The following is a 12,695-nucleotide window of genomic DNA, read 5'->3' as shown; positions in this document are numbered from 1 at the left end:
TGGTGACGGTACATAAACAATTAATTACATCTATACAATATAGAGCATTCTAGTGACCCCTGTACAATTCAAATATAAGGTATTTCATTTCAAGGTAAAAGGCTAATTTTAGACACATTTGTATGTTACTGCATCTGTAAAGGGAGGCCAATGATTATTCTTATTCATTTATTTACAAGCTGCCACAGATTTCGTAGTCTTGGACAGTTGTACATAACCAATACAGTGAGCAAGATCACACGTACATGAAAACAGTTACACCTAAGGGGCATAAATGAGAGGGAGTAAAAAAAAACTGTAGACTCACACAGAATGAAGCAAATGACTTGACAAGGACATATGAGGAAGACTGACAGTAGACAGACATAGAGAGAATAGGGAGAGAGGTCCCTGCCTGTTAGAGCTGATATTTTAGAGCGGTGATAGTGTGTGCTGGGTGTAATAGTGTAGCAATGGTGAATGCTGGGAATAATAATGTGATGGATAATGCTGGGAGTGGTAGTGCAGCGAAAGTGCATGTCCAAAGGGGCAAGTGAGGGGTACATGACTACGCAATTTGCATCATCGTGGCCCTGCCCTCACTCCTCTGCACAGACTTTGTTGTCCCACATGGTGCTGTTCGAACGGCTGATAAGAACAGCCCTCCTACCCTCTCCTGTTCATACATTTGCGCATGACTGAGGAATCCACACAAAGTGTTCAAGATTCTGTGCAGAAGTGATGTTTCTTAATGCAAATTTCTTCCACACTCTATAAAAGGCGCTGTCAGACCACCCATTAGCTGCCAGTTTAATGAGCTTTGTTTTTCTGAACAAGCATTTCTGAAGTTTCCTATTGTACTAATTCTATGTGTTTGACCCAGGGACTGGCTGACCATTCTTCTGAGTCTTATCCCCTGGCATTGGCTGACGATTCTTCTGGTTCTCAATCCCTGGCTACTCATGGTCTATTTGTCTGTCTAATAATCCAACACATCCATCTATGGAATGAACTCTTGTCTATACAGGTACTGTGACTGCTGATTCAAGTATTTTATTCAAGATTTAATATACACTTCTGCTCTAAAGTTATTGCCAGATTGTTAAAAGTTTTTCAAGACCTTACAATAGCCCTCCCTCTACTGCAACATCACCTACATGATATTTATAGCTCCGAAATCATACCAGCATTTTAAATTGTATCCTCACCTCACAATAGGCCCCACCATGACCTCAATATTAATCAGCACCCAAATTAGATGAAGTAGAACATCCCCAACCTTCACCCCAGCAATAAATAGCTCCCCATCAAATAAAATATTATGCTACATAATTAAAGTAATAGCCCCCACCCACAGGCCACACTGACTCCATCCAGCACTGTATGCTGTCTTTTCTGTCTGCCTCCCTTGCTGCCTGCACATATGGGGTAGCACAAATGTCTGCAAGAGAGCATCTCGCATGTCTTTTGCTGCCTGTGGGTGTGCAGAGGAAGAATGCGGCACAATCAGAGGAAAGTGAAGAGGAGAGAAATGTATCAGGGTGATCAGCAGACTACTTACAGTAAGGTGGCTGGTGCAGAGGCGATTGGGGCAGCCACCAGAAACATACCAATAGGTCTGGCCAAAGCCACCTAGACCAGGGTCCCTGGTCTTAATTATAAAAAATAAATAAATACATAAATTAAAAAAATAAGGTTTAAAAAGATGCCAATGGTGACTCATGACGTCATTCGCCTACCAGGACATTTTTAGTTAGTCTAAACCGCCATTGCCACTGAAGACAAATGATTAAATCATGGGATATGTAATTACTGTCTGCTTTTGCATACTATTTATAGCCACTGTAAAAGACTAGAGAAAATATAAAATGTCTAGAAGGTCTCATATCATCACAATTTGCAGCTTTTGATAATAAGGTTTTTTACTCACCATTTTGAAACAGTCCATCCCCTTGAAGCAGTGTGACATTATCCTTTTGGATTGCAGCTTCAACCTTTACTAAAGGTGGGCTCTCTGGTAGTATATCAATTCCTATAATAAAATTTGATCCAGGGCGAATATCTAGGGGAGTAGAAATCAGGAACGTAGACCTAGCAAAGTAATATGGGTGTCAATTGTGGTTTAATAGAAAACAGTATACTCTTTGTGTTAAAATATTACACAAGTCCATTGCAGAATGTGGTAATTTATTACATCAATGTTTAAAACAAAGTCAAACCTGGATTACTCAGAGGAAACCTAGGCTAGTGCATAATAACCATACTTGCCAACTCTCCCGGAATGTCCGGGAGACTCCCGCATTTTGAGAGAGTCTCCCGGACTCCCGGGCGAGTGTGGCAAAATCCCGGATCTGCCCACTTCCTAGTGAAGTGGGCAGAATTAGGTCACAAACGCCACGATTCCTGGTGAATCGCGGCGTTTGGCCCCGCCCCCACTGTCAAATGACGCATTTTGCGTCATGACGTCATGGGGGCGGGTCCAAAATGACACGGATTTTGGAGGCCCGCCCCCCCATGACGCCCACCTCCCCCGCAGGCTCCCGGATACCAACATTGTAAAGTTGGTAAGTATGATAATAACTAACACTGCCAGTGTGCCCGGAGGCAAACTAGTGGACTGGAAATTGCTAGTGGCTGCTATGTCTATGTCACGAATACTGACCCCTCCGCGTTCCCCTGCCGCTTCGTCGGACCCGGAAGCTGCACTTCCGGGTTCTCCGGTCACGTGATCACTACCTAGGGCGGTCACATGATCGTTACCTGGGCGGGGAATTCAAAAGTGAACACAGTATAAAAGCATAGCTCTGACACTTGGTGAGTGTCGGAGCAACTTACCAGTTCCTGGCTCCTGATTCCTGTGTGCTCCTTGTTCCTGCTTCCTGTGTGTTTGCCCTCCTGTGTACCTACCTGGCATGCTGACTCTTCTGGATTCTGTTTCTCCCATGTACCGACCTGGCTTGCTGACCTTCCTGATTGCCTGTGCTCCTGACCCGGATTGTCTCACGCTTCTCTCTCTATACGTTTATCTGCGATTCCTGTGTACCGACCCGGCTAGCTGACCACGCATCTGTTCTGGTGACCCGTGTACCGACCCGGTTTGATTGACTCTGAGATTGCCTTCCGATTCTGTCTGCATTGCCTGCCTGTGTACCTACCCGGCCTGTCCGACCATTCTCATCTTGCTCCCATCCCGCTGTACTACATCTTGGGGCAAACTTGAGGACCACGACCTGCGACTCCTGGCAGCAAAGCCCATCCCGCCTTGCGGCGGTTCTTGGTGAATACCGGGGAGATCATTAGACTCCGCACCTCAGGTAAGCCAGCGTTAATCAAGATTAGTAGTGTATCCAGTAATCCGTAACAGTCTACCTATTAAGTCAATTTATAATTGTAGACACAGTAAGGACAGTTTTAAAGCTAAATGACCTAAAGCCTGGGACAAATTAAAATATCATTGGCTAGGTGACTTGCTCTAATTAACACACACATTAAGGAAAATAATCAATAAATACATCATGCAAGGCTGTCCAGTTTTAAATTGTGTTGCATCCAGTAACAAGTTACAGGGCAGTAAACATATCCAAACTGTCCAGTCCTGCATCAGCCTTTAGATTTTTTTTTATTTAATAATTATTTTTTAATTGTGCACATACCTGTTCTGTATTCACACACAATAAAACAAAGTGACATTTTACACCTGTGTTGGAGTTATATCAAAATCTAAATCAGGTCCTTAATTTTCAAGTCAAATTTCATAGTGTTGAGTATAATCATTATAATAAAATCATTTGAACCATACCTACTGTGATATTTAAGTGAAAAAGAAACATGTAAAAAACAGACAATTTTCCAGCACAATTAGAACAAAATATATGCAAAGTATTTGAACCATCTCCTGCAACATGTGAGTAAAAAAAAAATAGGCAATTACAAGACATGTAATTTTAAGTCACAGCAAGAATACAGTATATTTCAATAACTTATGACTCAATCTATTGCACTTTCTATTTGAGTTGAAATAAAAATGCATTTCTAAGACAGGTAATTTCCTGGTGCAATTACAATAAAGACTATTAACAGAATTTGAACCAGAACTATAGCAAAGTATTTTTTTTTCAAGTGTAGAGCTTTGTTTCTGTTGCAATAAAAGGAAAGTATAATAAACCAATTTAAACTACAGGTATTGCATTATTTTTTATTCAAAATAAATCCCATTAGTTATTGGGGGAAATTTTTCTAAAATATATTCTGATAATTTGACCCCACCAATTGCAATATTTATTTAAGTGAGCAAGACATTTGAAAGTTTGGATAAACCAAAAAAACTAATTTCTATAAATAAAACTACTTGGGCCCAATTCAGGGAACTTCAGAGTAGTTCCAATTGTATTAAAATCCAAATGAGAAAAAAAAAAATATATGTTTTGATTTAAATCTGGCTGTAAGTAAGCTTTGCCTAAATGTTACTTTCCATATGTACATACACACAAAAAATTCACTAAAAGGTTACATAAGAACACACACATATATATAATATATATATATATATATATTAATTGAACAACTCATAATACTATAATCATTAATAAAACTATGGATTCATATTTTTTTACATTAAATACATAAAACAAGATGCTTTCAAAGCGTACTGTACATACAATGTATTAATACAGTCTACCTTACTTTCATACACATTTTCTGTGCTAGCTAGTGGAATGCATATGTGCAGTTTTTAATACAAAGACTATGGCGCACTTGCAAGAAACAGAACTTGAATCTGCCGCATATGCGTCGGAATGCCCTCAGCATGCCCTTACTGTACATGGCCTATGTTCATCTGCCTCTTCCCTCCCCCGTTCCATCTCTCAAGCTATAAGCAGTTGTTTCATTTGCATGCAGACATGCATTGCATGCAATTGTGTTTGTTGCTGAAAGGTACTGCATATAAACGGTCTTTCATCCAACCATGAATCAGGCCCCTTATATGTTGTTTTGATGTAAGATATCCGAAAATGGTCCAAATCTGGCATATTATGAAACTTGTTGGATCATATTGCTGAATCACCTAAAAATTTTATTTTTCCCCTTTATTTCCACAATTTACAGTAAAAACCTTTGCTATAAAATAGCATTAACTCATGAAATAAAAACATTAGGCATGTACAATATACAGTTGCACAACATATAGGCTACATGCTACGAGGTGTGTAAGGCCACTTGTTTAGTCTGCAGGGCAGATACAGTGGGGAGCAGGGGATCAATAACACCTGGAGGCATGATTTCACCAGGTCAAAGCATGGGGGACAAAAATGCAGTTGGTGCCATTGCTGTCACTGCGACACATTTATTGTCTCTAGCATTAACAAAATGTCTAAAGCTTATAGACCAATGTGAATATATATATATATATATATATATATATATATATATATATTGACGTTGGTCTATAAGCACTTGTTCCCTGCAATGCTTGTAGTAAAATGCTTGTTTTACTACATATTATATATAATATATATATTACTATATATATTATACATATTGTGGCAAAGAGGCCTATTTGCCACACCTTTCTTGCATAGGGACAGGTGCAGTCCTGGGGAATCTTCAGAGAAAGGCTGCATACAGGGTTATATCCTTGCAGAGTCAGACTTGTAGCCTGCACACACACAGTGGTAAAGTAATTAGACCAAACGGAGGAGACTTGTGTATTTAATCCTGAATTGTGCACTTGTTAGGTGTGACTGATGCTGAACTAGTTGGCCAGTTATGAGAGAGCTGAACTATGTTTAGTTAGCATTAGGGTCACCAGGAGATGTAAACAAAGGGTATTGCTTGCTGGTGTCATCCTGACAAGAAGAGTTGCCATTTTTTGTGATGCAAACAATAAATGTATGTTTCCTTTACAACAAGAAGTTGTCCGTGTTGCTGATGTCTGCAGGGTGTTCTTGCAACAAATGGTGACAGTAGGTGTCAAGAGTGCTACAAGAAGGGCACTTTTGTTACAAGTGGTGTCTGAAGTGATCACCAAGGACAGCCAATGCACAGCTGTCCACCCAACCTACACGCAAAAGGTGGCGAGTTTAAAATATTGAATGCCACTGTCACACACCATACTGTGTATTAAGCTGTCAGTTACAGAGAAGAGAGTGCTGGATTTTTTTGTATGGAGAGAAATATATGAGCAATGCTACTGGAACTGTGCAGTGTCTGTTGTTTTGCAAAAGAAACCAAAAATTTAAAAATTGCTGGGCATTGTAGTGCCATACCTTGTTTGTTCTCTGAACTGTGAGTTGGGTCTGGTCCTCAGAAGTCTGCTGTTTACCTGTGTGCAGGATAAAGCACATGCTTGTCCTTCTAATTACCTGTGGAAAGTGTTGGATATTTGTAAAGTTTGATGTTTACGCTGCAATAGATAGCAAGAGTAATTGCTGCTGGTATACGTTTCCTTTACTCCAGCCAAAATGGGCAAGAAAAAGAATAAAAAGTGTCAGAAAGAAAGTGTACAAACAGGTGTGACTGAAATTTATTCCCAGCAGAGTGAATTGGAAAAATTGCATGGTACTTTGCAGAATGGAAAAGAAGTTGAAGAATCTCATGCTCTCTGTGCAAGCCTGATGTCACCTGGGTCAGACTACCTGGATCAGACTATATGGTCAGGAAACAATATGATTGTTTGGAAGATTATGTAGGCATTGCAGAGTATGATCGCATGGAAAGGACTTTTAGAGAAGAAATCTCCTGGCTGGAGAAATAGCTGAGGGACTCAAAGCAGTATTGTGCTGAAAAGGTGAAAATCCAAGAAACTATTTCTGAGTTTCTGAGAACTGAATTACAAGAGTTGTTTGAGGCAAAAGAAAGAGCAGTAGAAGCTGTTAATAACATAGTAGCAGAGAAAGACAAAGAGATTGCTGTGCTGAAAGTAGAGCTTGTCAAGGCTCAGTCCGAGGTCACTCCCAGCACTGTTCAGCCCGAGGTCACTCCCAGCACTGTTCAGCCCATGGAACTTCATAGCGCTGTCCGGTCCGTGGAACCTCATAGTGCTGTCCAGTCCGTGGAACCTCATAGCGCTGTCTGGTCTGTGGAACCTCATAGAGCTGTCCAGGGATGCCTTGTGGTGTCGCTATTGCTCAAGGTCCAGATGTGAAGTTGGGAACAGAAGGTGTTTCAGGTGTGGACAGCTGGAACATCTTAAAGCCGAGTGCAACAAACCCCATAAACAGGATCAGAAAGAGGTCCGCGCTGAGCGGATCTGTCTGGAAATGCTGGAAACTGAAACACTGGTTGGAAGCCAAGTCTTAATGGATCTGCCAGGGAACTCGCAGCATGTGGATCTCGGTCGTGGGGGCTATCCTGGAAGGCTGTCCTGGGGGATACAGTAAAACTGCCACAAAAGTGTCAACTTTTTGGCAAGTCTGTACAGACTAAATTGGCAGTGGCTGGTGACATCTCGGATGTGCCTGTCTCACCAGTTGGTGAGAGAATAGATTGGTCTAAGTATCCACAGTTCTTTAGTGTGACAAACTTGGCATGAGACCAGAGTAATGATGAGACTTTACAACATGCGTTTAAATTGGTTAATAATGTGATAATAATTGGTTAATAATGCAATACACAAAACAACTCTCTAGGACACTTCTTGGGCAAGCAGATGGACCCTTCCCTTGGAGCTTCGCATGTTTTGTTATCTAAGCACAGACCTAAGAAGGTGGCCCCTATAATATGACAGGCATCAATGATTTGGGCAATATCACATGCTCCTGAGAGAGCTGAACTATGTTTAGTTAGCATTAGGGTCACCAGGAGGTATAAGCAAAGGATATTGCTTGCTGGTGTCATCCTGACAAGAAGTGTTGCCTTTTATTGTGATGCAAACAATAAATGTATGTTTGATTGACAACAAGAAGCTGTCCGTGGTGCTGATGTCTGCAGGGTGCTCTTGCAACAAGTGGTGTCTGAAGGTGTCAAGACTGCTACAAGAAAGGCACTTTTGTTATATATATATATATATATATATATATATATATATATTGTGAAAAGCGTGCAAACAGATGGCTCCTCACACAGGTTTTCCTGAAGCACTTTGACGTTTATTTTACTTGCAAGGATGGTTAAACAGTCTTGGCAGTGTCTTCAGCACACAAATGAAGCATTCACAACAATAAACACAATCCAATAGCCCTTAACTCTGGCTAGAACAGTTAGGTCCCTAACTGGTCACTGGCCACTTTTTGGCACCAGTCTCCCACACACAGATCAAACCCAGCTTTTTAAGCTTCTTGTCAGGCCTTGCTCTGGCTGACTCCTTAATTGATTGCTCCACCTGCTCTTCTGGTGTGAGTGTGTGAGTGTGTGAGTGTGTGTGTGTGTAGATTTAACTCTCTCTGCACCTTTAGGCTGTGGTTTCCCAGGGAAATTACCACTCTTTCCTCTATTAGATGGTGGCAAAGTGTATGTGTGTATGTATGTGTGTGTGATATAGATATATATATGTATATATATATATATATATATATATATATATATATATACACATACATACATACCTCTTGTCGAACCTCTGACACCCTGCAGACATCAGACACCAACAGTTTCTTGCTTGAAATCAAAACAGTGCTTTATTGTTCACATCACAATATCAGCATACATTCTTGTCAGGATGACACCAGTAATGGTAATTACATTTGGGTAATTATATTTGGGCTTTTATTATTTTCAATAATAGTATGTGGTTTAAACGAGGTATGTGATTTATTTACATTTTAGTTTAGTTTTAGTTTTATTAAACAAATTTGGTTACAAAGAAGTGTGTATTTTATTTAAATTTTATTTTGTAGAACTACAAGCACCAGGATACCCAAAGCTGCCAAATCTTACACAGTTATTTAGTATCGAAACAGTAAGCTATTAAACAGCATAACGACAACACGACAAAGTGACAAATAGTGAAAACATAATTATTAGGTTGTAAACCATTGTTTGATTGCTGGAACGAAACCTTGTGGCAATACGACATTTTCTAAATAGCACTTTTGTTCAATTTACCAAATAATTTGCTAATGTATGAAAACTGCTACATATTACAAATCGGACCCGAGCAACGTCAGGTGACCGCTTGAGTGTGTGTGTGTGTATATTATATATATATATATATATATATATATATATATATATTCTATAATATAAATGTCTAGTGGCGTGTGTTAGTCTGTCTGTGTGTGGAAAAAATAAAACCAAGCTGCAGCGCCACCTGCTGGGCGGAGTTATACACTGACCTACTAAATTCTTAGTGTGTGTGGAAAAAAAAATTCAGAAAGGGCTGAAATTTGGTATACTAAGATGTTTTTAATTTGTTAATTTAATTTGTTAATTGTTAAAAGTGTTTATAAAGATTTAAAAAATATATATATATTTCTTGAAGGAGAAGTGACAGTTGGGAGTGGTTGGTGGTTGCCGGGGGTGACAGTGGGGAGTGGTTGGTGGTTGAGGCCTGGGCTATGGCCCAAATGCATGACAAGAACCTTTTTAACACCTTAAGTAGCTTGATTTGACTAGAATGCATGAGTATCATGCACGGGTTAACATATATATATATATATATATATATATATATATATATATATATATATATATCCCGAGCTGCCCAGCCTGTATATATTGTATTTCACCCAATTCAAATATTGGAATATTGTGTCAAATTTATACGTACATTAGGCACTCACGGATGTACACATAGATATTAGAGGAAATCTTTTCTTGTACTCCCACAAATGAAGCAATTCATATGTAAAATCTAGAATTCAATAATAATACAGTGTAATAAGTTCAATATTTTCTGTCTTCCACCACATTAGAGAATCCCAGAAATATCCCAATGACGGTAAGAGATTTTCGAAAGCCACCGGTGAAGAAGGGTAATAGTATATCAATCCTGTGTCTTATGCTACCATCTCGCTTTCAATCTATATTCTTACAGGATGCCTTCTTCTCTGACCATGTGCAAGTACCACACTTTATTCTCTACACGAATTGCATAGGTATGAATGTTATCCACTCGCATCAATACCATAAAAAAGATGAAAAAAAATCTCTCTAGTGTATTACCATTTTTAATTAAAAATCATGTATACATAGAGAGAAACATATATGATAAATATTCATAAAAACCCATTAATCAGGGTGGATAGCCCCTACCTGGACTTTAACAGCTTTGAGAAAGAACTGTAAAAATCAAAGATAGAATAATGTATCCTTCCTCCTATTAACATGTCCAGCCGAGGTCAGGGGTTGTCTGAATCCATCACCAACGCGTTTTTACTCCTCCTGGAGTCTTTTTCAAGGCAGAATCATCATTAATTCTGATTATTGCCCTATAATATTATTGAATTTTATATTTTACATGTGAATTGCTCCATTTGCGGGAGTACTAGAGAAGATTTCTTCCAATATCGCTGTGTACGTTCGTGAGCGCCTAATGTACGTATGAATTTGACATAACATTAGATAAACAGTTGCTGAATTACTACTAGTGCATCACCATTATTCATTCATTTCTTAGTGGTATACAGGCAGTGATAATGCTCTGCTGCCATCAAGGTCCCCATCTTCCAGGATTGCAATGTCAATCTGAGGCCCTGACCTACCGTACATTTTACCTTACACTTGTTCATGAGCACCAGAGAAAAATGTATACACACACACGTGAATTTTAATATAATTGAATTGAAATAAAACTCCCACACCACCCACTATATTTTCTCACGTAGTCCCAGGGTGGCATCTTGCTGTAAAAATCCTGGTCTCCATAAAATAGAAAATCGTAATAGACAAAGCTACAATAGCTCTGTTAAGATCTCTTGTTGTAAATGTGCTGTTAGCAGTAATGCAGTTATATTTATAACTGGGGATTTTTATTTCAATTATACTATTTTTAAAATTGGTGTCTTTTTACATTTTTCTCTGGTTCACTACAGGTCCTACTTGTGGTTCACCAAGTGCTAGCATACCCTGTCAATCATGGGTATGTTGGCACTACAAACAAAACCCGTTGTGCACTATTGGCAAAATGGTTATTTTTTTTTTTTTACCCTACACCTACCGAACAAGGGGTATAGGAATAGCCTTAGTGCTATTAGCACTAGGTTGGTTAATTCTAGGCAGGGGGGCATCATTTTTATTTTTTCGCCCGATCCCCCTAGGGATTTCAAACCCATGCTGACCTTCCTAGGGCTAGTTATAACTATGATGAGGGAAACCCCACACTGGCCTGCATAGGCTAGTGCTGGTGATGGTAACTTTGTGGGTACCCCACACTTTTTGTCCCCCACATGCTAGGCATGCAGCTCTAGCATCCCTTTCGCTATTTATTATGGGTGTGTACATGTTTTTAAATAATGTATTTGTCGGGCTTTTAGCATAGAATAATTTTTAAGCTAATCTTAATAAAATGTACGCATTTTGCGTACTCTGAATACAGAGTAAACTATGGGATACTTACTTTTTAAGACTATATTGCATCCATACTTAAGGCCCACAATGTTTAGTTGTAGTTTGAATCATTCTTAGGTGAGGTTGTTTTGAGCGGATTAGCACTTGCACTCACACACGTCACCCATCTCCAATGGGTCTGGTTGTGACAGTGATGTTTACTTTTATTGCAAGGATAACTGTATATCTTGTATAGCTGTACATAGGTACCCTTACACAGTCGGGCCTTCTAATTATGCTAAAATTTCCCATAACCCCTTTTTGTCAAGTGTCAAAGCTGAATGTGTTTTCATGTTGTTTATAAAAAGATGCACCTCTATAGAAAATATAACTTTGCATTCAATTCTTAAATCTGTTTTTAATTAGAAAATAACAAACAACAAATAATAAGTAAGTTTGAACATTAGCAGAATTTGCAACAATACAATTAACTTGTGACTCCTAAGCAGACAGACATGTGTTTCTTTGTTCATCTGACTTTGAGGCCTGTTTTATGTGAAGAGTATACAAGTTTAATTAAATAATAAATTATGGCTACTTCATATAATCTATGTCACATTTCCCATTTGAGACAAATGTAATGTTTCCTACCCTGCAGCAGCATGTGATGATAAGAGGCAGAGAACATGGGAGAAAAGGAGAAGGCCGTTCAGCAGCATCTTCTTCAGTCCTTTTCAAGTTCTCCACAGGCTGTTTTATTTTCTCGCAGTTCCCTTTATTCTGGACGTTTTTCTTGGAGCAAATAAATGACTCGTGTTACTTAATATTCACTGTGATTCATGCAGTCAGTCTAGCAGCACGTCCCGCCCCTCTCCCTTCTATCAGTATACATGGACGCCGCTGGCTGTTCTGCAGACCTCTAGCACTGAATCCTTTTTTAACTTTCATTCTGATGATGAATACAATACACACCTGCATTCAAAGAGTAGATGGGGCGAAGTTTCAGGAAGATGTGCGAGTCTGTGAAGTGCAAAGTATGTACCACACCCTTAGTGATGAGTTTAGACGTGAAGTAAGCTAATCATAATGTGGAAAATATGCCCTAGCCACAAGTGAGTCAGATGGAGACTGCATACGATTACTTCCCTAAGACTTTAACACAGAATCCCCTTACACTGCAAATTTGTATTACACACAGGATTGGGCTGTGCAATGAACACTGCTTATATTTATGAGTGGATCACTACGATTTTCACATGACACTGGATGTAATCTACAGTAATACATGCATT

At 39.2% G+C, this 12,695-nt stretch overlaps 1 protein-coding gene across 2 annotated transcripts in view; it reads right to left on the bottom strand.

Annotated features, from left to right (window-relative positions):
• LOC142144143 (CD109 antigen-like) overlaps positions 1-12,475 on the bottom strand; it is a 155,126-nt gene extending 142,651 nt beyond the window's left edge. Inside the window, exons 1-3 of one of the 2 annotated variants that reach the window (XM_075202633.1) lie at positions 12,376-12,475; positions 12,055-12,195; positions 1,910-2,070 (exon numbers count right to left, since the gene is read on the bottom strand). In XM_075202633.1, coding sequence (XP_075058734.1) covers positions 1,910-2,070; positions 12,055-12,122 — 229 coding nt within the window. In that variant the 5' untranslated portion in view covers positions 12,123-12,195; positions 12,376-12,475. Of the gene's footprint in view, positions 1-1,909; positions 2,071-12,054; positions 12,275-12,375 lie in introns of those variants that run through there. The other variant, XM_075202635.1, reaches the window with a different exon arrangement.
• Between the last annotated feature and the right edge of the window lie 220 nt (positions 12,476-12,695).

The sequence above is a fragment of the Mixophyes fleayi genome, chromosome 3 (assembly GCF_038048845.1).
Source record: "Mixophyes fleayi isolate aMixFle1 chromosome 3, aMixFle1.hap1, whole genome shotgun sequence".
Classification (NCBI taxonomy): domain Eukaryota; kingdom Metazoa; phylum Chordata; class Amphibia; order Anura; family Limnodynastidae; genus Mixophyes; species Mixophyes fleayi.
Note: the sequence above shows the minus strand (reverse complement) of the source record. Positions and strands in the feature narration are given on the sequence as shown.